Source organism: Anabrus simplex, chromosome 13, assembly GCF_040414725.1.
Source record: "Anabrus simplex isolate iqAnaSimp1 chromosome 13, ASM4041472v1, whole genome shotgun sequence".
NCBI lineage: Eukaryota > Metazoa > Arthropoda > Insecta > Orthoptera > Tettigoniidae > Anabrus > Anabrus simplex.
The window spans coordinates 66,158,895-66,185,348 of record NC_090277.1 but is presented as its reverse complement, the minus strand read 5'-3'; the positions used below and the strand labels follow the sequence as shown (position 1 = coordinate 66,185,348).

Below are 26,454 nucleotides of genomic sequence, written 5' to 3'. Positions count from 1 at the left end.
TCACTCATACCTCAGTCACTTTCATATTGTCATAGACAAGGATAAAGCTGAGACAGATCAATGAAAGTAACAAAATTGCTCTAGCCCATACCAGAAGACATAGTGCACTGTAAACACTAGGTCCTGCCAGCAAATGTAACGAGGAATAAATGAAAATTAGTTCTTTCGTGTTATGCACATATATGATGCAAGCATAAATGACAAATACAAGTTCAGTTCTTCAAAAGCGGAACCGCTCGTCATTCTCCTGAAGAATTAATAAACAGAAAATGCACTGAAGTGGTCTTGCTGCTCAAAGATCCCATAAATGGATGACGTATGACGATAACTCTGGAGAGGAAATACGCAGGGAACGGAATACGCATGCGAAAATATGGCTACGGATGAATCGGGTAGTAGACTGTACGTACATGATGTGCGGGATGACAATTAGAGCCTTTCTTACCATGCGGGAAACCCGTGATTTTTTAATTTCCTAGCAACCGTACCGTGACACGCTAGGCGCTTGCTTATAAAGTAGCGTAGCGCGATATCCGCATTAAACGTGTTTAAGAATCATATTCTGTTGATTTTCCGTGCATACTAAAATCAAGAATGTTTTGGCCTTTTGAGGTTGTGATATTTTTTTGAAGTGTTAAGTGTTTTTTGGTGTGTTGCAACTTCGTACTTAGCAGTTTCCTGTATTCGTTGGAGTACTGTAATTGCATTCGTTCCAGTGACTGGGTATACCACTGTTAGCGAAGCCCATTAAGTTATAATAATAATAATAATAATAATAATAATAATAATAATAATTATTATTACATTAGTTCCTTGTGCGCGCGCACGCGCTTGTGTGCACATTTTTACCATGTGCATATTTGTTCGTGAGGTTGGTGTCATGTTCATTTGTATAAGACTTTGTGTGCTTTGACATGTTTTAATGAAGCGTTTGACTGCCTTGAGTTTTTGTTATAATTTTATGCGACGTTTCAGTGGTCCAGGTTCCTTTCGATGTTTCAGTTTGGTCTCTGACATTTCCATACGCTATACTATATGAATCATATTCTCTTGATTTTATGAGCATACTAAAATGAAGAAAGTGGCAAAAATTTGCCTTTTTCACGGTATGTGGGTGTGATATTCATATTGGATACAGTGGACGCAACGATTTAAGTGATGAGTTAGTTATTGGCATTCGGACTTGCAACATCTATATCATGTGATGGCCAATGAGGCATCAATTTTTAATAATGAGACAGTCTCTCATAGTGCATTGGTACTGCCGGTGGCTACAATTAGCATACGCAGTGGCCTCTACGGTATGCACTAGCCAGAGTCTTGGTAGGTGTGCTGGGGACGACACGCTGGCAACCAGGAATGAGTTAGCCGGAACGTTTATAATGTCCAATAACGGGGTACTTATATGGATTAGTGAATGGTCTCCAGGATACAGATAAATCCCTTTTCTTTTCATCAGTGAGAAACTACTTTGGTACTGCCGAGACTACATAGTTTCCACTCAAAGATGATGTGTTAAAGCATGCTCAAGTTGCTAGGTTAGACAGAAAAGATGCACAGTTTTGTTACATTTTTTTTTTTTTTTGGAAAGGTTTCGTATCATGATATGCAAGGAAGAGAAAAAAACTACAGATGAGGTGGTGAACGAGCTCAGGTTGATGACACTTTGGTTGCAAACCACGATGCTGCAAGCGATTCCAGTTGGGCACAAATATCAAGAATTCGTGGAGCCGTTGGACTTTTTCTTAAGAATAGCCGAATTTCTAGAGTAATGCTGTATATATTCACCATACCCTATAGCAATGCAGAATGTGAAGCTGATTTCAGTCTTGTGAAGAATAGAACAGAGTTCAGATCTGTCCAATGAATCTCTGGAGTCTTTCAATTTGGAAGACCAGGAGTTCTGATCTCTGTTATGGCAAAACATGTAAAGATTTTTTGCAGGAAGCTAAAAAGGCCACAACTAGGACTTTTTAGGTCAAACCTGCGTCTGGTTTGCAGTGTGTATATTATTATTTCTTGCCTATGTACGTTAAACTAGTTTTGTTGTGTAAAGCCTTTTTCTTATTATATTCTGCTACAGATCATAGGCCTACAGTGTAAGTAGATGTGATTGCATTGAAGTATCCTGTTTAAAGCTTGTATTTTGTAGCCCAGGGGTATTTTCGTCAAGCCGGGCTACGTCTAAAATCATTATATTTTTTTCGCACGTGAATTTTACTGATAGCCCTTTTCAAACGTTGGCAGGTATGGCACAGACGCAGGTCTTATGGCCGAGGTAGGTTTAAGATTCAAGTCTTAAATTGGTTCCCTCCAAGCACAGCTGGTTATTACTGTATGGGTCAGCTTCATTTTCTCATTGTTAATTTTCTGATGGCAGTTTTGGGCAAAAATTAACATTGGGATGCTTTTCTTGTTGGGTTATGAAAATGTTTTTCCTGTGATTTTCTTTTTTGCAATTTCTGTTGTCATGGAAGCAGTTAGGCTTCACACCTAGATGGCCGTTTTTTCGACCAAACATCGCTCTTGTTGATGAAAGCAAGTAATGAGCACAGAACGATGTGAAGTTTTCCGTCAGTCTCCATTGGAAGTTATCATGCAATATCCAAACACAAAATTGTCGTGATTGACAAATAGATTGTCGCCCATAATCTCCTGGTAAAGGATCAAACTTCCTGTGGTTATACGTTTAACGTAGTGTCTAAGCAGCTGGGCTGCTAAGGTGGTTACTAGATGTATCCACCAATTTGCCATTTTTGTTCAGAGGGTGATTTGAGATCTAATAAAACTGTTATTGGTGTTAACCATCTTTCAGTCATGAAGTTTCAAACAATTTCATTTCTTGGAAAATGAAATGTGGTCTACACTGAGGCCTAAACACAAGCCAGACATCTTAAATCAAATAGATTGTGTATCCAGCACATTCGGAATTCTAGGTCACTTAATGTTTAGGTAACTGCGTTATTTAACTCGGTCTAGCTGCGGTGAACGAATAAAATGTTAATATTCATTTGTGGTTGATCTTTGAGAAATGAGACTTTCCGACTTTGTACGGGAAGTGTTGACAAGTAACCTAACACATCCCTTGTTCAGCAGGCAATGTTCGGTGTGGAAGCAGGGATATTGGATTGTAATAAAAGTTGTCCGTCATCCACCTGAACGCATATCTGAACGCGACTCCCCATGGTAAGGCACTTCCGAACACTTGCTTACATTTTGAAGGAAATATTGCTCCATATGGGAGGGCAAAATAATGCCGTATCCCTTTTCAGACTCCAAGATTAATCCTAAATACAAACCCTGCTTCACATTTCTGTTAATAAGTAAGATTAACTTTAGCACTTGTCTTCCGACACTTTTGTTTCAAGGTATGCTATCCATCTGGCTCCACCCCAGGTATTTCCCACATATTTGCGAATAACTTATATAAGACTTGTTTGTTCCTAACCATTATGAATGATCCTATTGGGGTGTGCTATCAAATTCTGCGAAACAAGAAAAGGGACAAATGGTAAGTCGCAATATCAGGTAGTGGGAAGAGGGAGAAAAGGTGAAACACAAACACAAGGACAAGAACAATCTCCTTGTGCTCATTTCACTCCTGTCCTTTGATTTTTCTTCTCATCAATCTGTTTTCTATCATTGGTACTGCTTTCCACCAGCTTCATCAGGTGGGCTTCAGAGTGGAGATCGGTGAGGATGGCTTCGAAAGAAGTTTAGGTTGACTTGAACACGCAGAAATATGATGTATAAATGCCTAATAGAAACCTTTTTGATCAAACCTTTCTTTCAGCTACAAAACAGTTTTTCCTTTCTCCTGAAAAGTAAGGATTTTGGATTGTGTTCCCTGTTCAACTGGCAGATTCAATTACAATTGCTTACGTTTTCCGTACTATCCCAGTTACGAGCTTTTGATCTTTTCTTTAGCTTTTCCATTTCTCTTTTGGCGTTCATTACCAGGGTGCGAAATCAGTAATAAATGGTGGGGGGGAAGGGACGTAGGGCTTAACTACTAATGTTTATTTCAGGAGGTATTTTGCAGGGTGGGGGGTGTAGATTTCTCCTGTAATTTAATGACCCTCTCCCCCCAGGACAAATGTAAATTGTAGATATTCTTGTTTGAATTTTTGTTATAACGCGAATGATAAACATTAGAACATTATTCCAATCAGCTGAGAAGTTTTGAGACTGTCGTTTTCTAACGAAAAGGCCAGACGAGGCGCGATTTGTCCAGTTTTATTGCCTTATTAGTGGTACCTTCCTCAATCGGGGCTAAGTTTTGACTGAAAATGTGTCGGTTTGTACACTGCTTAAGTGAATATTGTCCTATTGGCCACTTATCGGAAACACACCCACTCCAAGAAGTGGTGTAAACTCAAGCTACTTAGAGAAATGACAGAGGACGAGAGCTTCAAGTAATTGATATTTTTTTCCCAGGTTTCAGATGGGCTTGACAGAGTCAAGCATGAATAACAGGTTGCAGCTTCGGATTGCCACTGCTGCGTTGTTTTATTTCTCAAGGTCTGGCAGTGACTTGAATTATTGCTGATGTTTTCATAAAAATATGTACAGTAAAAATCATTGTCATACATTCTATGTATTCTACATTTTTCTCATTTTTTAATAATGAAAGAATGCCTCCCGGGCAATTTTAGTGGGGGGGGGACCTTTGAGATAAAATCTTTGGTGGGGGAAATCCCTCCCCTTCCTCCCCCTGCGATTTCGCACCCTGTTCATTACACAAGCAAGCTGAAGAAATGTTCATATTAATGTAAGCCAACTTCCAGCTGTCTCGCTTTGTGTTGCCACTGCCTTTTTTATATGCTGTGCTACTGTGCAACTTTCTGGGAAGTTTGGCTCGTAGATAACCAGCAGAAGCGATCATAAAGACGTGAACGTGAGAAATACGTCGAACTGCAGGAAGTGATTCCTACGCCTTGGAACCAGTGTATACGTGCTGTATAGTAATACAATGCATATACCAAGTTTATTAGTAAGAAAAATATACTTATACAGGGTTTATTCACTTGTATAACTGTACAAGTGTTAAACAACTGTATAAGGACTTTTATTAGTAAGACGGTGCAAGTACAGAGTTACGTTTTTTCAACAGTGATAAAAGTACGTAGTAGTAATTATGACAAGCCCTCTAAAACTTCGTATGACCAAAATATCAGACTTGTGTATTGGCTCAGAGCCATTGGTAAAGGTGCAACTGCAGGTCAGATGTTCTGTGATGTATTAAATCTAAGCCACCAAATAAATTCAGTAAATATGTGTTTATAGGGTCTAGTGTTGATGTAGCACTTGAGGCAATGCAAGAGGCAGTGAAGGAAGTTGTGATAGAAACTGCAGCCACGATATCACCGTTGCACTAGATGGGACCTGGCAATACCACGGGCACTCGTCAAATGGTGTAGTTACTGCCACAAGTGGTGGCGCTGCTAAAGTGATTCGTGTGTCCATTCTATCTAAATATTGTACTTGTGAAAATGAATCTGACTGCAAGGCCAACTACATTGGTACCATTGGATGGAGCCGTAAGAATATTTCAGCTTTCTCTAGCTTGGTATAAAATGTGCTATATAAATTACCTAGGTGATAGGGATTTCAAAGCATACTAGGCAGTCTCAGAAAATCAACTGTATGGCCCCAATATTGCAATAAAAATTGTTGGAATGTGTGGATGATATTCAAGAGGATGGGCTCCAGATTGACACCTGAAAACTTCACTTGCTCACAGGCTGTTGTCAGACGGTAAACCTATTGCTGGCAAGGGGCGATTGACAGGTGAATCAATAGGCTGGGAAGGTATTATGGGTTAGCTATTAAACAGAATACTCATAGTACAGAAGCTATGAGAAGAATGGTTATTTGTCACTCTATTTCAACAGATGAAAAACCAAACCACAGATTCCGTCCATCCTCTCCGAACACATGGTGTAAATAAAATAGAAGGGGACAGATCAAGTATATAGTCTGTCCACAGTTTACCTCCTGTTATGGAAAAAGCAAGACTGATTTTCAAGGACTTGTCTGATTCTCTTCTCTTGGATAAATGCAGGCATGGAAAAATGCGAAACCCAGATGAAACTGTGAATAATGTAATATGGAGTTATCATCGGTTTGCCCTTCCAGAGAGCCAGGTAGGGCTTTTGAAAAAGACAGTCTTCCAAATAGCCCTATTCAAAAAGATTTTGTTGTCCATGACAGATTCTCAGTTCCATTCTCGTCTCTCCACAGCTTCCCTCAGTTGGTCCATTCATCTCCTTGGTCTTCCAGCTGGTCTTCTACCTGTTTTTCTCTTTTCCAAATAAGCACAGGGTAACCTTGTGCTATTCATTCGTTTAACACGCCGAAACCATTTTAAGTCAAGATGACTCGTCTTTCCTCCATCAGTTCATTTAGACTAGGTTAAATCGCATATCATTTTCCACATGATCATGTCGGGTCTTTTGGAGGGCAGTTCTAATAATGCTAGTATGCAGGTTTCCAGAGAATATGAAGGGATAGGATTGAAATATGACTTAGCAGGTCATTTTTGTTCTTTGTGTACCTTCTCCTTCCATAGTGGGTGTCTTAACTATTCTGTAAAAGTTACAGCCTTTGGTTACTTTATTTCTATCTCAGCTCTATTATTACTAACCATTTCACTTCCTAAATATCTGGATTTGTGTACTACTTCAACTTGGTGGTCCTGTATTTTTATGTTGCGTTTTGTATTATGTCCGCTGATTTTCAATGCTACTGTTTTTGTTGGGCTCAATTTCATTCCATAATCATAAAATTTCTTACACCATGGATTGATTATTTTGCACTTCCTCCTCTGTTTCATCCCATATTGCCACATCCTCTGCAAATGCCAGAGCCTGAAGATCTTTATTACCTTTTCCTTGTAGTTCCTTTATAATGATTTCCATAACTGCTATGAATAGATGAAGTGATATGGCACTTCCCTGTTGTACTCCTTTGGTTGTATTGAACCATTCAGAGTGACAATTTCCAATACTGACACAGCTTTTGCAATTAGTATAAAGCATTTGGATCATCCTAATAAGGTACTCCGGTACACCAAGTTTTCTAAGACTTTTCCAAATAGTTGATCTACAAACATTATCATACGCCTTTTCAACGTCTTTCAACAATATAATTAGGTCTTTTCCTCTTTCCAAGTGTTTCTCTGCCAACATCCTCAAAGCAAATATCAGATCTGTTGTGCTTCTTCCAGCCCTAAAGCCATGTTCCTCTTCTAAGAAAGGTTCTAGAATATCCCTTACTCTGGCTTCAATGATCTCCATAATTTTAAACCCGTGTGATAAGTTAATGCCTCTGTAATTTTCACTTTTCCTAAAGATGGGAACTATCACCCCTTTTGTCCAATCTTCAGGTATTTAGTTATCCTTCCATATTGTTCTGAGAACTCTATATAGCCACTGTATTCCTGGCAGACCAGCAGCTTTAATCCTGTCGCCTGTAACTTCATCGGCTCCTGCTGACTTAGCACTTCACATCCTAACAAGGGCCAGGGATGCACTATAATGTAATTTTTTTCTTGAACTTAGTTTCCCAAAAGTTTAATTTTTTTAAATTCCTTGCACCTTTTCTCAGAAACTATCAGTGATAAAAGCATAAAAGTTTTATCAATCATTATGATAGCCAGCTATATTTCAACATGGCTTTTTAAAATTTTCATTTGTTTACAAGTTAATATATTTAAAAAAAGGGTGGAAAATGTGTGCAATCAACTATGATGTTGAAAACAATTATAGGAAATAAACGATATAGTCCAAAACTGCTGTGTTAAAACAGTCATTGGTATTCACATTATAAAGTGTAAGTGTTGTAGGACCTATATTTGTTTAGAAAATGAGCACCAAATTTTCCGAATTTAACATTGGTAAGATAGGGTGAGGAAAGCAACGGGAAACTACATCACTCCTCATTTCCCTGTACGCCTGTTCAGTGATGCCTAGGCCATCTATGACAGCTGATGGTAGAGCTGTTGAGGATCCCACCAGCGGAATCGCTGACGGACTGTACATACATACATGAGATAGACAGGGCCGGCTCCCCATAAACTACCTGTGTGTGGTGTCGGTATGTCACTACATTACTGTCTCTCTTTTTGATGCTTTTCTCTTCTGGTACAAGAATCTTGTATTTATACTTGGACCCTCACCAAGAAAGTAAATACATTAACTGAATTTGCAATGTGATGTTGTTTTCAGGTATTTGCCGGGAGAACGTATCGGTCTGTCAGAATTTAACTTACTAGTTCCTACCATTTTTTGTCAGTCACATTCCTGAAGCTGCTTTCCAACTTCTTGCGCCGAATTTGCTTACTTCACTAACTACAGTAGAAGTCCGTAATAGCGAGAATTCATAACAGCGAAAAATTTACTCGCTATAGCGGATTATATCAACACTGCGGCTGACTTGTTTGTTATTTCTCGAAATCCGATACTACGTGGACAATGTATGTTTAATTTCATTGTGAAAAAATATAGTACCGTTTTTCTCCAAATCCAAATGAACCCCATTTTTTCCTTCAAAAAAGTTAAACCAGGCTCAAAAAGTACTTTATAAATTCATATCAATACCTTCTTGTACAGTAGGCCTATGCATTTTTAGACGCCGAACATTGACGTTCGTCGTGCCGTATTTTCCGCGGGTTTAAGGACCATTAACCCATTAGCGCCCAGAAAAAAAATGTTCCCTACTTGAATGATATATTCATTAATTTGTGATGGTTAGGGTGTACGAATTGGGAAAATAACACAATATTTTCAAAGAATTTATTTTACAAGATACTAGCTGATACCATATTGTATCACTGGGCTGTTACACTGCTATCATTGGACAGAGTAAAATAAATTGTTAATATTGTTCCAACCTGTTGACACAGCTCACGGAGTATGGTATGTAGCAAAACATGTTATGTATAAGCTTACATTACACTTCAGACACATTGTTCTGCTGAATGTGACTAGCACCCTTCATTGGCACATCTCCTATTGCAGTTTGCAACAAGGTGATTGAGTCCATCAAATCTCAAAGCTGGCATTGTATTTTGGGCAACACTTACTTTCCCAGGAATCTTTTGTGGGACACCATAGCGTTTTAGATACGTATGAACAACTTCTCTACAGAAGTCAAGTTGTGATGTGCCCTTGCGATTCTTGCGGTAGAGGAACCATGCGTTCACAATGGTGATATCCTACAGCCAAGTGAAAATAGGCCAGTACCATTTTTTTTGCACGAATACTGACACGGTATTGACCAATACCCTGGTCCATTATGTCTGTTCCTCCCATACCAGGGTCATATTTTGCGATACAGGCTGGACAAGGAACCATAACATTTTTCTTGTCTTTCTGGGAATATCTCTTCACATTTCCTACTGGAGCCACTACAGTACTGTTAGAGACAATGGTGACAATAGCATTATCCTTCCATTGTACAAAAGCAATACTATTGTTGCGTTCAATAGTGTAATGAAACTTCCCGCGCGGCTCTTTAGAGAAAGCTTTCTTGTCTGGCAAGGGGTATGACTTGGGTATGCGATTTTCTCTTGTACCAATTGTGCCGTATCCTAAATGCCTAATATAACTGAATAGATTTATTCCTGTGAATAAATTGTCTATATGAATGTTGTATGGAATAAGTTTATTAGGCAGTTCATCCAGCATAAGCACTAATGGAGATGCAGCTTTACCAAATAGTCTGTCATAATCACTGTCACAAGGGTTTTTGCCCTGATACAGGTCAGTCTATCAAATATCCATCACTTGTGTTTAGGCACCACATTTTGTAGCCAAACCTTATTGGTTTACCGCGTATAAATTGTTTACACCATGGTGTTCATCGTACCTAATCATTGATTCATCATACGACAATGGCACAGTTGGAACAAAATTAGTTAGGCATGTTTTCTTTATTCTGTCCATGTGTGGTCACATCTTCCACATCCTGTCTTCAACATTTCGTTTTGTGTTGTCCGCATTTCTGTATCTGAAGAAAGCGATTTCTCATTGAATTGCTGACAAGGACATTGTTAACATCTTCACTAGCTTCCCAGTACATCCTCTTTGAAGGCAAAGGTTTGTACCCACTTAGAAACAAAATAGCAAAGAAGAATCGCAGTTCTGGCGCTGTTATTTCAGGGTTGGATTCATTTTGGTACTGAGCATAACGCTTACACTCTTCAGCAAGGTATTCTAGTGTTTCATCATCAGAAAACAATTCAAATAAATCAACACAGGACATATTTGAATAGGTTATGTAGTCAGGAGGGCAGGGAACATAAACACGTTCTAAGTCACCGTCAATCCATTCATAAATAGCTGGGTTGGCTAATCTTTCTAGAATCCACTCACGATTTTTTCAGGTTGTGGTTGTTGTTGTTGTCGCTGCTGCTGTTGATTTTTCTCCGTAGGCTTCCAATATATCCATCACTTCTGATAAGGTCAGTCCACCCCTGGAATAATAAAAGATAAACAAATATGTAATCAACTACATTTAGCACATAAGTATCCTTCGAATGTACGATATAATATTTTAAAAATTACTGTATCAACGGCTTGATATCATTGTTTGTGATTTTTAGCATTTGTGATAAATGCGAAATGTGCCAAATCTTTGTCAGTGTATGTGCCTTCATCATATATGACCCGTACGGGTGGTTTTTAGCGATTTCGAATTCGCGATAAAATGCGAAATTGGTTCAAAATGCGAAATTACACAATTTATGCGAAATAGATGCAAAACTCCGTTTTATACGAATAAACCTATATTTTTAAAAACGGTGCATTTTTCTTAAAAATAAGATATAAATGTTCATTATTTCAGGAGAAATAATTATTACGGCGCCCATTGCGATTGTAAAGCGGTAACATGCTTTGACGGACACTTCCGTCTTGGTGCACGGAATATCTACAAGTTCATTATCGCAGTTAGCTGGTCGGAGAGATTTATTCTCTTTGTTTTGCAGCCTAACCGATTGATGTCAGATGATACCTTAAGCTATTTTCTCTGTAAATAGTAACTCTGAGCCGAAATACGGAAAATAAAAAGCACCTCATTTCCGCTTGTAAACAATCATGGCGGCTTCCAAGCGCGGCATGGATGAGTTTATGGGCTTGAAAATAGTGATGTTGAAAGTGGGAAAGATTCTCTGGAGAGTGAAAATACTTCTTCTTCAAATGACAATGATTAAAGTGATTTCGATTTCAGTTCTGAGATGATAGTGCCAATTGAAACTACGTGACAAAACCAGAATGGAACAAGAGAGAGTGAGAAGGCTAGTTTTCCTTTTTTTGCTAGTTGCTTCACGTCGCACCGACACAGATAGGTCTTACGGCAACAATGGGACAGGAAAGGCCTAGGAATGGGAAGGAAGCGGCCGTGGCCTTAATTACGGTACAGTCTCATCACTTGCCTGGTGTGAAAATGGGAAACCACAGAAAATCATCTTCAGGGCTGCCGACAGTGGGGTTCAAACCCACTATCTCCTGGATGCGAGCTCACAGCTGCACGCTCCTAACCGCACGGCCAACTCGCCCGTTGAGAAGTCCAGTAAAATGATGCTTGGAATTATGATCTTGTTGACAATAAGCCTCTTTCTGTAACATGTAAACCAAGTTTTGAAATTCACTCTATAGTGAGGAGGGGGTAAGATAATAATCCGAAAGAAATGGACTTAGGGAATGAATTTCGAAACTCGCAGTTCTGGGATCACGTTACTAAGGAAACCAATGCCTATGCCTCTACATTTCTTCCTAATTTATCTGCTTCCCTTGAAACCAGTAATACTCACGAACAAAAACATTGTTTTCCTGTTACTATAGACGAGCCAAAAGCTCACTTTGCTTTGTATTCTTATGTAGCCTATGCGATTAATCAAATTTATGTTAAAGTGACGAAAAATTAAATAGTATGTACGGGAATATTTCCTTTCACAACTAAAGGCAGGCCAAAGGGTTAAATCACTCTAAGTGTGGAATTTCTTTCACTGGCTAGAGCACTGCAAAGACCAGTCAGTCAAACAGCAAATTCACTTTCAAGCACCAAGTTCATTCTCTTTGTGTGTGTTGACCCTTGATCTTAGTCGGTTATTCTTGACATTGGTGTTGAGTAGTAGTTCTGTTTAAAAGTATGGTAGCGATTTATTTTATTGTCTGTTAGCCATGGGTAGAAGCGAAGTGACGATCAAACAGCATGCCGAAAGTCACAAATCGGGACATTTTTATGTAAGGATACAGATGGCCTATATTGATGTGCCGACTCTGCAATCAAAAACTTGTAGAGTAAAAATGTTTTGCAGGCCTTCCCTTGCTTTGGCAGCACTTCTGTGCATTTGGGCCTCTACGACCAGTGACCGTGTAGAGTTTTTTTTAGCAAGTACAACATAATTGTAACTGATAGGCCGTCTCAAATGAAGGAGGGCACCTTTTAAATAATTGGCATGTTGTACTTAAATCATCATTGGAATTCCTCTTCCTTGTAGGTGTGTTGTACTGTGATAAATAGGTACGTTCAGAATGGTATTTTTCACTTTGAAATTGTTTGTAAATTTGAAAATAAGCATATTCCTGTGTTCGTTAATACTTTTTGCAGTCTTATGTTGATGTTTGTCTTATTTTCCATAGTGAATTGAAAACTGCATGACGAACAATGTGTGATTAAAGAGTGTGATTTTACTCCCAACTGGTGTGTGCAATTTTGCAAATTATGCCTATTTTTAACCGATTTGCTACAAAATGCTAAACTTGAGAAGTTTAGATGCTACAAAACGCTAAATTTGAAAAATCAAAACGCTAAATCTGATTTTTTAAATGCTATAAACCACGAACTCTAGGTATCACGCACGTAGAGGCATTGCTGTGTTGTCACAAATAACATTGTTGAAATTCAAATGTTACAGAAGGTTTCTTTGATTCATCGTCAATGTTATAATATACTGATTAGAAAGGAATAATAGATAATAAGGGCAATATTATACTTACACATCGAACGTCCATGATTTTCCCTCCAGAATCACACCTGACTTCATGCAAGCGCTCCCGCCAACAAACCACTCGTAAGTGTCGGAAGCTTCTTCAGGCGCACACGTCACTTCAAGCCAAAGAACGTATAAAGCTCCAACTATACCCCTCTTGCGACTCGAGCCAGTACCAGCTCACTTAAGCTTCTACTGTCTCCTGATACCATATGGTATCAGTGGGCGCTAATGGGTTAACTTAAAATTGGCATCATAGTACCGAAGAGAACCCGCTGAGAATTTGCCGGCAACACCTACTCCATGCGTCTACAATACGACGATCCATCAGGAAATTATTCAGGCTGTCTATAAAACTTACTTTTACTCAGTGTCAGATATAACCGACTACCGCTACACGCACGTCTCGCTTGCCGGGTTCGACCAAATTCAGCGGCTAGCGATATATAGGATTAATCGCAGACGTTGAAAGTCAACAAACGAGTTTATTACGCCACGGTATGGCCATTCCGCCCTTGCGTTTTTCGTGCACGTACCTCACAATTTCATCTTCGGCTTCTTTAAAGTGTCCTTGTTGCAGACTATTGAATGCATTTTTTTGTACAGTACGCATTTTTTTAGCTCTTTGTCTTCAAACTAACGCCAAAAATTGCCTTTCGTTAGACGTATGTCGTATTGTCTTGCGGCTGCACAATTATTCTACATTTCTTAGTGTTTAATAACCATTCCCTTAAAATTGGCATCATAATATCGACTAGAACCCGTTGAAAATTTGCCGACAATACCTTTTCCACGTATTTTTACAATAAGCCCATCCATCACGAAAATATTCCTGCCGTCTCTAAAACTTAATTTTACTAAGCGTCATGTACAATAGACGTGTTATAACTCTGCCACTGAGTAGCCATGTCCTTTATAAGAATTCGAAGGGTCGTATGTTTTGATGCCATTCTGCAGATTTGAGAAACTTTTTTGTAGAGGCTAAGAGAACGCAATTCTCTCTTCACTATTTTCTGAGATCCAATGACTTTACACACAGGCACTGTAGAACCAGTTGTCGCGGCTAGCGATTTACAGTATAGTAAAGAGGCAGACGTTTATTGTCAACGAGTTCTGTGCGCGTGTGAAAAGAAGCAGCGTGGTTACCGTGGTAGTTATCTGTGGTATCCATTAAGTTACTGTTGGGCCGCAAATGCAACAACCCTAGAGTTTTCACAAGAGATTCTGAGAAAAAATTCTTGGATTCAGAGAAATACGGTATCACTTCAGAGGTTTCTGTGGCAAACACCTCGGTTTTCTTCAAACAGCGTCACCTAACCTAACCGTATATGTAGCATGAAAACATATTTACAACGCATGTAGAGAAATAACCTCCTCGCTAAAAATTTACATGTAAATAGCCTTTCCGAAATTTAACTAGACACGAGAAGATATGAAAAGTCTTCTGAAATCGGTGATGTACTCTGCCATATCTCGAGTTGTATCCCATTCTTACTTAATTGTAGTATTTAGCCTCAAATTTAAGCGGTCGTTTAGTCACACTTAATTTTTAACGAGTAAACAACTGTTATCGGACACGTTATTTTGCGCATTAATTACAAAAATATGTTCTTTCATTTCATATTTTCTTTACGGAACAGCTGTCGACGGGTATTACTAATCGACTCCGACGTCGCCTTTGAATGTCGACAAGAGAACTTGCTAGTGAACATAGTGAGGAAACGATGCGGAAGGTAATCGATCGGATGCAACATCACCGCTGGGGTGGATAAATATCGGTAACGGAAAAAATCGCGCGCGCTTAATCGCTCGTAATAACGGATGCGTGAGTGATGGGGTTGTCGGTATAACCGAAGGACAATACACAGTTTAATATAGGAATTTTGAAGGGACAGAAAAAAGCCGTCGCTAGACCGGAATTTCTCGTTATATACCGTACTCGCTATATCGGACTTCCACTGTATATGTACACTATCTGTGTGTGTTAGAGATCTTAATGTTAAATATATATTAATGTTCTGTGATCAGTTTTGTTTTGTGTTGTCTTTGTAATTATGATTGAACGTGTAGCATTGACCCAGTGGTGGGTTACACAGTTTGTGTTAACAGATCGGTTGCCCACTGGTGGGTCATGTGGCACTAGATGTGTTAAAATTATAATCTCTTTCTACGTATGATTGACACTCATTTGCACAGGGAATATAATTTAAGACTTCGTAGCAGAGTACAGTCATAGGAGCACAGTAGCAGTAGCAGCAGCAGCAGCCCAGCGCCCGCATTGGGGAGTGCCATGATTTAATTAATTTTGTGTGGCTATTTCTAGCAGAGTGCAACCCGATGAGGGTGGGCGGCAGCTGCCATGTGTAGGGAACTGTGTGTGTTATTGCGGTGGAGGATAGTGTTGTGTGTGGTGTGGGAGCTGCAGGGATGTAGGGGACATTACAAACACCCAGCCCCCGGGCCTTTGGAATTGACCAGTGAAGGTTAAAATCCCCGCCCGACCAGGATTCAAACCCGGGACCATTCATCCGAGTCGGACAGTGGCATGATATGACCTATAGAAACTTATGAAGCTGAACTCGCTAGCTATATACACGCTCAGGATTATTAATGAAGTGAACTATTAACGTAGACTGAGCGCACATGTTGAAATTGATCTTGAGCTGTGATAGAAGCTGTACATCTTGTAATGAGACTTCGAAACACCCTTTGCAGTTCGGGGAAAATTTTCCGTTTCTAATTTTGATTTCTAATATATTTTTATCCTGTGATCTTTTCCCTAGAGATTCCCTCAGATAAAACTTGCAGGGGCTTAAACAAGGCGAACAAGGGGTCCATAGGCATTTACTGATGTTCTGGCCATCATCACACACTTATTGCGACTGTGTCATGGAGCTGTGTGCCATAAGGTCTGACAAATCATCCTGGTGGAATTAGCCTTACAGATTTTTCTTCAGTCAGTTTGGCAGCAAATGGTTTGTAAATGTTGTGGACAAAACGGTTGGCAGTAATCTTGTCCTTGGGGGAGAGAGAGAGAAAATAAAGAAACCCTACCAAACCGGACCAATTATCAGTTGGAAACTACTAGCGCACTGCACACCCATGTTCACATCGTGCAGAGGTGTCTGCTGTAAGATGTGTGGGTTCTCTCTATCCCAGTTCCTATTGTAGTGTGCACTGACATGCCCATTACAATGGAGCCACTCTTCCGTCCATCATAAAGAAAATTCAGACACACAATACTATCGTGGACACTATTCGCCAACCAATTACAAAATCTGAACCTTGCAATGAAATCTATAGGCTGTATGTTAGGGACTGAATGGGTTTGGCAAGATCGTAAATGTAATCATTTTGCTGCGTTAATGTACTGACAAATGTAAAATGTTTCCTGAAACTACTGTCCAAAGTGACTTATGTGGACTGACTTGCAGTCTTACCTGTATATCTTCTCCCTCCCCTGTGCGAGAGCTATTCTGAACACAATGTTTTGATGGTACTGAAGAACCAGGAAATATACAGAATTTTTGAGGGAACCTTTTGACTTGTTTCTTCTTGTGCAAGTAAAGCTTCGAAACTATTCTCTGCAGTGTAGTTTAGTCGCGGTAGCCTCACAGTACTCCTAAATACTTGCTAGGGAAGTCAGCCGTCAAGGTTTATCATGACAAGCTTGACAGATTCCCGCTGCATGTGAGTAAAAGTACGAAGTCTAAAATTATACTCTGTATATTTTGTCTTGTTCCACTTACGTGATCACCATTGATCAAGGACTTATTCTTTTATAGGTAATGTCCCTGTTGCAGGTGGTGCTGGAGGACCAGGAAATATCCCACCGGTAATGTACTGACTTCTTGTATTTGTTTGCGATTCAAGTTACTCTTTCTGCCAGTGGGTGTGCTTTACAAAGTAAATTTCAAAAAGTATGATGGAAATGTTATTTTCCAGGTTATTCATATGCTTTTTGTGCTCACATCTGCTGGCTGATGGAGTATGTAGGGTATTAAGAGATCACGATTATCTGAGTTTTGTCTGAAGATTTTGCCAGAGTTCATCATTTGGGTGGGGTTTATAATAATAGCTACAAATTGTGACAATTTGGATGATTCTGACATCTTACCAGATTCATGCAGCATTATTCTATGTTGATTATTTGCAACTAATTTTGTAACCTTCCTTAATTCTAGCTTCGACGAGCCATTTAATCATTTCTATTTTATAATTTTTTCTCCGTATCATGCAGTTGATTTTGTGTTGCTTTATCCAACTTCACTTAAACATTGGAAATGTGATCCACCGTACGTTAATGTTGGGGAGTTGTACTAGTGTTTCTTGGACAGCGGTAAATATTGATCGCTGCCAGTCATAGCTGCTTGTTAGATTTATGAAAGAAACTTCATTGAGAGTTTCTTAAAAAATTTAGTACAGGTGATTTAAATGATAGCATGCATATTTTGGAAGTTTGTGTGATGCTGTGCTTTATAATATACTTAATATTGCTGTAAGAATATTTGCTGCTCTGAAGTTTTGAATGAGCAGTGTAACATCTTAAAGGTTTCTATTTACAGATTTTAGTAACTCTTACTTTCTTAGGACATGATCTAAGCAAATTTTGAACATATGACTAAGCCTTCATTACGGCTGCAGGGAAGATTTCTGTAGAGTTGCAGTTTGCTGTTGGAATGCAGCTTTATATCGATCATTCAATTGGAATAATGTGTGCCCCGTAAAGTTTCAGCAGCCTTAGAAATGGATCCCAACTTTTTTCTTAAAATTTCCGTACCTTTGCAAGTGCGATTAATTTATTTACTTTGGAATGAGCTTTTTGAAAATTTGTTTTTACCACCTGTACCATCTTGTGTATAGATATTCTAAGAAATACATCAGTTTGTAATATGGTATACCATTGTGGCCATGAAGCAAGAGATTGAGCAATTGAATGTTTATTAGATTGGCGATAAATATTCAGATCACTATTTTAGGGTCTTGAACAGCCTCCAAGGTATTTATTATATATGAAATTTCCTGTTGCTTGGTATGATGAGTTTGTGAACGGGCGGTCTGACTTAACCGTGGTGAATGTTCACTTCTGACCAATACTAGACAAATGCTTTTCTGAACTCTGTTCATAGATTAACATAATTTTTACCATAATCAAATTTCTGGAATGGGATGGATAGGAGATAACTGATCTTTCAATAAAATGATATATTTGAGAATACTCATCTCTCCGTAAGAAGAGTTAGTTGCTTATCCAGGGATTTTTCAGTGGTTGATATTTTTTTGTGCGCTTCCCTTGGTTTAAACTAGAACTCTCGTTTATGTATTGTATTCCGACATAACTGGTGATTTTACCAAGTTACGGAAGGTCAGCCTTAAGGGGACACGGAACAAAAAAAATGAAAAATAACTTTATTTTATTTTGAATTTTGTATCTGTGACCGTTCCCCTTTCCAATGGTGCATCAATGTTGATAATCCTCCTGCTGGAAGTAAATTAATTATTTTATAATATGATGCATAGGCTTCAGGCTCCCGCAAAGCAGGTAATTTGACATTTAGACTGATTGAAGCAGTATTTTTGATATATATGCCAATAGAGTGGTAGATTTAAGTAGATGAGGGAAATATATTGCTGTGGAATTTCACTGTTGGCAGCATTGTCATGGATTTGGTTGTTGACTGTCATTTGTTCGCTTAGTTTATGGTTGATATGATTACATGACATGTTTCTGTCTACTTCGGTGTTCTTACTGTATTTTGATGATCCAGTATGCCTGAAGTTAATACTAGAATGTTCAAAAAGCGTGTTCATTCGAAGAAGGAGGCCAGAGTTGGAGAGAAATTTATTGCTGACCGTTTAATTACCAGTCCTTCTACTAGTAATGTTCTGTGATATGTCATCAACTGATGACAAGCTCCAGCATGGACTGTGTCCACGGGGAGAAGACGGGAATAGAGACAGGAGAAACTTAGTCATCATCACAGTCTGCCATATGATATTATGGAGGAAATACAATCTATTTTCAGGGATATGTCATACATCAACCTTTTGAAAAAATGCTTCCATGGTTGCACACAATATACTAATGAATGTGTAAATAGCATTATATGGAGCCGTTTGCAAAAAGCTGTGTTTGTGTCAATAAGGATACTTCATTTTGGTGTATATGATGATGAGGCATCATTTAACCATGGAAATAATCACAAAATGTGAAATGCTGCAAAGACGGGCTGGGCATTGGCTCTCATACCCGTGACGCCATGCTGAAACTCGACTTGAAAAGACTGAGATATGCTGAAATCACTGTTAAAAAGGTCAGAAAAGCTAGTAAGAGAAGCCTAGAAGATGAAATGGAAGAGAATAAAGATAATCCAAGCTATGGAGCAGCCATGCACTAAAGCTGTGACTTTAAAGTCCATTTCCTGAAAGTAATTGTTTTTTAATACATAAGGAACATTTTCTCAGGTTGTGTGAGATACAGAGGATTCAAACTTTCAGGGTTACTTTCTAATGTTGTGCACATGCTGAAAGAATGATCATTGTTGTAGGTCAGATATAAAGTATTTTATTAGAGTAAAAAGTGGCAAAAAAATTGCCAAAATTTGTAACTTCCAAATAATAATTCAAAAATCAGAAAGTATTTCATATTACACAAAACCAGTCATTTCAGTACCAAGCCAAGATATGTAGGTACATGCTGTGTAATTTTCAAATTGATAGCTGTAATAGGTTTTTAGAAAATGTACCTTTCTGAAGCATGATTTAACATTGTAAGCATAGGGCGTTCCGTGTCCCCTTAAACGTATTTTATATTGAAATATATCCTTACATTTTACCTTCCCTAGCTTTCCATTTTACCTTAGTATGCTCACTTGATAGCAGTTGAAACATTGTCAGTAGTGGGGATATGGGCATTGCCCTCACAGTCCTCTTGCTGCAACTCGTTCATGTCCCATATACTGAAGGATAATGCTTAGATTCTATCAATTTACTCTTATATATTACTGGGTATCATTACTAGGGCTCGGATGTTTAGGAAAAGTCTTTTTTTCTTTGCCTCTATTTTCTTGCCTGATTGGATGTTGGTGCAAATCAGATGGTTATCGTTACAATTAAGTGATTTTTGTCATATAAATGCATATTTTGGCTATTTGTCATAAGGTCATATTTTGAGCTATTTTCGTAGAAGCGTCATATTTTGGTCATATTTTGGCGGCTTGACAACAGCTGTAGCTGTGCAAACCATCAACTTACCGCATGCGAACTAGTGTTCAAAACTGCTTCTCGGTATTACATCTGCAGTTCATACAAGTGGAATACTCTGCCTCTTCTATAAAGATTGGACAGGAATTGTTTTCCAACAGTTTGTTAGAAAATCTGGCATATATATACGGTATATAGTCTTAACTTTGGAATTATATCGCTCTCAATTACTGGTTTAGAAATTGCTAGCTTAGAAATTCATGCAAGTATTGAAATCCAGTACAACAATCGTAGTCGGCGAGAGTGTAAAAGGGAATCTTCAAAACACTCGCCAACTATTTTAGTCATATTTTGTAATTTTTACGTCATATTTAATCGCTTTTGAGGTGATATTTGCTTGCTTATTTGGGCTATTTTTAGGTCTTATACATCCGAGCCCTAATCATTACTCACGAGGACTTTTTTCTTATGGACATAAACCACAACATTTTTGATGCGTTATTTAGTTTAAACTGCAGATATGTAATTCAGACTTCATCAGTGGTTTAAATTGACTATAAATTGTCATATCAGTGTTTAAATCATTATTGGTTGTGTTTGCATATGTCTTCCAATTGGAGCGTCGCTGAAGATGACCCAATATATATGGGGTCGAAACTAGTCCCAGTTTTATAAGACAGTATACAAACTAATAGTCCTTAATAGGTGGACCCTTCCTACTACCCTTTGATAGTGATCATTTGTCAATACGGACCATAATGAAATTCGTAACTTAGACCGGGAATATAGTGAGCATTATACTACTGACCTCGCCCCCAGGGATGTGTGTTTAGCCACAAAACTGCTTGTCTGATGCTTATGCATTCCAGTGGGAAGGAAGGTCTAATTAACAAGTTCACTGCGTATTAGCAGAGCGTGACATACTCGCCAATCTGAGCAAAATATTTGTGTGGTACTTGTTATAAGTTATAATTATCGATGTTTTGTTCGTTGGTAGGACGAGTTCAATCGAATTAGAGGGCTTATACCACTCATGCGCCTGGTGCGTTTCCCGCACGGTGGTTGAAATTGAGAAGTAATACTGGTCACCAGACGGGTCACGCATGTTGGTAGATTACTGTGCATTATTTACCACGGATGGCAAACAAATGCATAAAGTATGTTCCAGACATAATTATATTCATATTTACACTTCTCTATTACAGAATATGACAAACAAAAATGAAATACTTTGGCTAATTGGATGGGTGTTGTCATGTTGAAGGAACTATATTGTTGGCCATCTGAAAAAAGATATAAATAAAAAAGGCATGGCGCAGTCAAAAATTATTACTGCATGTTCTTTCAAGTTGTTTATAAATGTGATGCAGGAATAAATGACAGTTACAAGTTCATTTACTGAATATATTGCAGTCGTGGAATTTATTTATTTCAGAAGCAGGATCACTCTTAATTCTCTTGAAGAATTAATAAACAGTGGTATCTTACCTCGCTTTGAAGAGGCCTTGCTGCTCGAAGATCCCATATGTGAATGACATACGACAACTCTGGGGAGGAAATACGCTGGTAGCAGAATACGTATGCGCAAATATGGCTACGGATGAATGTGCTAGTAGACTGGACTTGCACGATGTACGGGATGACAATTAGAGCCTTTCTTACCATGTCATGATGCGCGAGGCGCGTGCTCCGCACATGCTTAACAGGTAGCGTCACACGCGTGATCCGCTCTGAACATGTTAAGTGGTTCAGGGGGAGGAAAATCAGGATTTATTGTTTTGGGCCATATTGCACCAAATTTCATGTGTGCATATGCTGAAACTTGAGTGAGAAGAATTCCAATATTCCACATTTTATGTTCCTAACTTGTGACAGGTAGTGGCCTTTTCCCGCACAACATTCAACCACACTTGTTTCTGTGCAGAGGAGTTAAGCGTCTCATACTATCAAAGTTGTGGATGAATTTTTCTTCCTGCATCTTATTGTCTCCTAACGGCATTGGCCTCGTGCACCCTGTATAAGTGTATTGTGATGGATCTGTTATGTCAGGTCAGCTTGCGAATGGGGGTTTACAGAGCGATCATGGTTATCTTTCATTTCATGGCAGGCTTCAGAGAAACACAAGAGTGCAGTCGCAGACAGGGTGAGACATTTGCACCAGCTCTTTGTATCGTGGGTGGTGGTTTTTTTTAGATATTCAGTTTTCGCTTATTTTTGTCTTAGCTTAAACTTGCCTAGCTGCGTGGTTGTGCTTGGTTATTCTTGTTAATCAAACCGTCTCGGATAGGTAGACTTCTCCAAGTTTCCTTGATCACTTGTGCAGTTTATCTTTTCAGTATGTGTTACATGCTTGATACTGTTATCGTCCATACATACGGTGCTTGCTTCCCCGTGAAATGTCCTGTTCTCCTTGCAAATTTGTTCTAATCATTTTATGGAAGCATTTAAATTTCAACAAAATTTCATTAACATAACAGAACTGAAACTATACATAATCCTAAATGATTTCCCTAATAGTTAACTTGGTAAATGGCAGTATTTGTGAAATTGTTTATGTAATGAAGATCTATGGAAAGAATTATATCTAATGACAGTGGAGGCAAATTGGTATAGGGAATGAAGTTACGTGAACAGATGGTATGTGAAATGTCTTGGATCAAATCATGTATGTGTTGTGAAAGTTTTCTCTTTCCAGGTAAGGCAGACCTGTTATAAGTTGCTTAATGGAGAAATTAAATTTTGTTCTGTAAACTGTGTAGTATCACTAGAGATCTTTAACATGGTATAATATATGGTGTTAAGTGGACTTTTGTCTGCCCTGCTTAGTTTTAACTTGTGATCATGTCATCTGAAGATGCTACCATTGATCCACGTGGGAAGCTAGATATGTGCCTCTTTATTTTGCACTTGTGCTGTAAATAATTGTGCGAATTCATATACGTTAAGTGTAAATTTCCAAGTAAGCAAATTTTTACTTGATCAAATGATACTGAACAAGAGTCTTCAAGCTGGAGTTTCCGTTGATGTGTGCATATACTTCGGTTTCGGGGTGGGTTAATACGGGAAGATTGAAGGTTAGGCTACCTAGAAAATTGACTGGCCTGGCTATTAAGGGTTAGATGTGCCAAGAGCGATAATTGTAATTTTATATATCTTGTGTATATAATAGTACAATTTATATGAAATTCTTTTCTTTTTTTTTGCCAATCGATAAGGATTGTTTGGAATTTGAAATATTACCTTTTTTGGCATTTCTGCTTTGGGGTTTCGTAGCAATTGTTAATTTTGGGGTCATTACATCTCCTTGGAAGATGTAATGCCATGGAATATAGTGTCTTGATAATTTAGTGACCATGGCGCTTGTTTGTACGTTGCTTTTGGAGTATCCTGCTTCCTTTGTACCTGGAATATCCAATGAGTTATATTTAAGCGTTCTCTAGAATGCTTCTCAATATTTTAAATTGTGTAACATCAGTTGTGTATGTTAAAGAACTAAGCATTTTATAGACTGTTTTTCGATATTTTAAATTCTGTAACATCCAATTGTATGGATTGAAGTGGTATTCTAGGATACTGTCAGAACCACTCATTAATTCTTTAATATACTATCTTTAACCTATCGTGCAAATCTGCCAGCTTGAATAATGAGAAACTGTTGTACAAGACCATGTGAAGTGTATTGACTGGGAGGGGTTATTTGCTATGTTGATTTTATGGCTCTTCGAATGCAGGTTGCTGATCTGGTAAGGTGGGTGAGATTGGTGTATTTAGAATTACCTCATTGACTTAAGCGACAAGTTAAAATTGCCAAGTTCATGTTACGAAATGTTAAGTTTAATTTCATCCGAAGTGTTGCAGGAATGGATAGAATTTGTATGGTTAATAGGTTCAGCATATACCTTCCCATTTCCTTTAAGTACCTTGAAATTATTTAGTTTTGAAGTTAAAACATACTGTTTGAATTGTATTTAACTACATTTTAGATTTTTAGGTAAATTGACTTTTCCCGTTGCTGCTAAGTTACATAATTATTTGAATTTTTCAATTCAGTGGCCTGAAGTTTAAGAGGCACAATATTAATGCTAAGTACTTACTTTCAACGAAGTTTGATTTACTTTCATATGCATTTTATAGTTACAGCATTACTGTTGCTTTTTGTTCTGAGTTCTAACATGAAGCATTAATCTTTATAAGTAAATTAGCACTGCCAGTTCATATCCTGGGAGAGTGTTATGCGTGAAGACTTCATAACATGTCTGGTAGAAACTTTTCTACCCCTTCATTCTGATTTGAACTATGGAGGACAGTTCTCAGATCTAAACTTCCTGCAGTGAGGCAGGAGAAAACTATACACAAATAACAGGAAGAAATTTTTGTATCCTGGCCCCAAATGACCAGAGCATTTTGTGAAGAAATAAAGAACTCAGGACTGTAGTCATGAAGAGGCTAGATTTGCTGCTTGGTATTTAGTTAAATGGAGAAGGGCAAACTGGTCGAGGAACTATTCAGCTCAAGAAGCTGGTCTACTTCTGAAGCAGAGGATGCGTAAATGAAGACTTCGAGCTACTGTTGTAGTTCTGATCGTGTTATGAGCTTGAATAGCTTGGTAGTGTACTACTTACGAAGATATGCAACATTGGCCCAGGATGAACCTTGCACCAAGGTAGAAGAAATTTGAATGAGTAGTGATTCTACTGTATGTGTTGTGACTACTTGCATTATAAGCTTCATTGCACATGCCAATGCTGTTATAAGGAAAATGAAACTGTAATTGGAATGTCTAGGCGTATTTTGCTTTAACGTTTCATTGTGGCTAATGTTTTTTCTTGGAAGTCGTTTTTGACTTTTCTCCTAACACCAAAGAATGCAGTCAAGATAGCTTTCCATCTGAGAACTTTCGGAAAGCTTCGACTACTTTTTATCTACAATGAATCCTACTTTTATATTTGAATTAATGAGAAGTCTTAATTTGCGTGAAATTAAAAATATACTGGTGGTGGTATTGATTGTCCCCACTTCGGATTGTTTATCTAGTGGATGAAATGTCAGGCAGTTAATTCTGCAATCAGTAGTTCACCTATGTACGTTTTTGGAATTCTAATTTGTTTTAGCCAGACCTAATTTTCATTATCCGTGAATGCAAAATTGTCATTACAGGAAATTTAATCTTGAACTATTCAGAGGAATATTGGACAAAAAAAGGTGCAAGTTCAGGAGCATTTGTTGAATAATTTCTCCTTGCCATTTATCTTTTTCAGGAGTATTAGCTCCCGTCACTGCCCATCCTCAATGGAAGAATGTCTATCAGGATCATTTGACAGTAGTGCAAGCCAGTGCTGGGAACACTTAAACCATATTCCTTTATCTCTTCCTAAATTAAAAGGACTATGATTGGCATTAAGCATAGATATAAAATTTGATGAGAGAAGGTTTTACATTACTGCTTTAGTCTTCTGGGTTCTGTGGGTGTTTACTTCTTGAATCTTGGTCCAGTTAGTTTACTCCAGTCTCCTGACATTCACTTTAACATTTTGTTCAATCTTGTGTACTAAAATAGGATTCCTTGCAGTTTTAGAGGGGTTTTGTGGTGGGTTGGTGTTAGTGTGCAAAGCTTTTTTTTTTTTTTAATTTTTTTTTTTTTTAAGTCTGCCTGAATCAATTTTTGTATTTAGCGTAAAGCCATTTTTCACAATCCAAATCTTGAGTTAATTTTTTAACATATCCTCTTCCTGCTGGACCTTAAGACCCTCCGATCATATCCCTTATGACAGGAAGTTCCTGATAAAAATACTCTGTAATCTGAGCTTGGCATATTGATGTTTGTTTGGTGTAAATATTCTGTTCATTGAAAGAGATTGATTGGCCATGGTTGTTCTCCTGTGATGGAGGTTTAGTAATTTATTTTTGTGATGCCTATCAGTTTTCTGCAAAGTACACAGGCTTTTATTAGGTATTTGTCACACATCGCTTCCTGTGGCTATGTTTAGTGAAATATTAAATGAATTTGTCAACTGAGCCATTTGAATCTGTAGACAAGATTAGTGTGGCTAGCACATTTTCATGTGGAGTTGTGTAGAAAGGCCTGCAAGGGAAAAGGGGTTAATGTTATAAGCCATGGGAGCAATAGGAATGTGGCAGATACCTCCTGTTAAGTTGCTTTGAAACTAATGAGGATGTGGATTAGATGTCTATATTTGCTGGAAATTGATAATGCATTGGAACGAACTATTGTTATATCAGTTCGGTAATCTTGC

General features: G+C 38.3%; 1 protein-coding gene across 4 annotated transcripts in view; it reads left to right on the top strand.

Moving 5' to 3' along the window:
- Positions 1-26,454, top strand: part of LOC136884875 (hrp65 protein) — a 300,770-nt gene that overhangs the window by 158,402 nt on the left and 115,914 nt on the right. For 2 of the 4 annotated variants that reach the window (XR_010861427.2, XM_067157168.2), the window contains exon 10: positions 16,783-16,832. Coding sequence is in view for 2 of the 4 variants with exons in the window: in XM_067157168.2 (XP_067013269.2) it covers positions 16,783-16,832 (50 nt within the window). In the remaining 2 variants the exon portion in view is untranslated. The remainder of the gene's footprint in view (positions 1-16,782; positions 16,833-26,454) is intronic. The other 2 variants (XR_010861428.2, XM_067157169.2) reach the window with 1 other exon arrangement.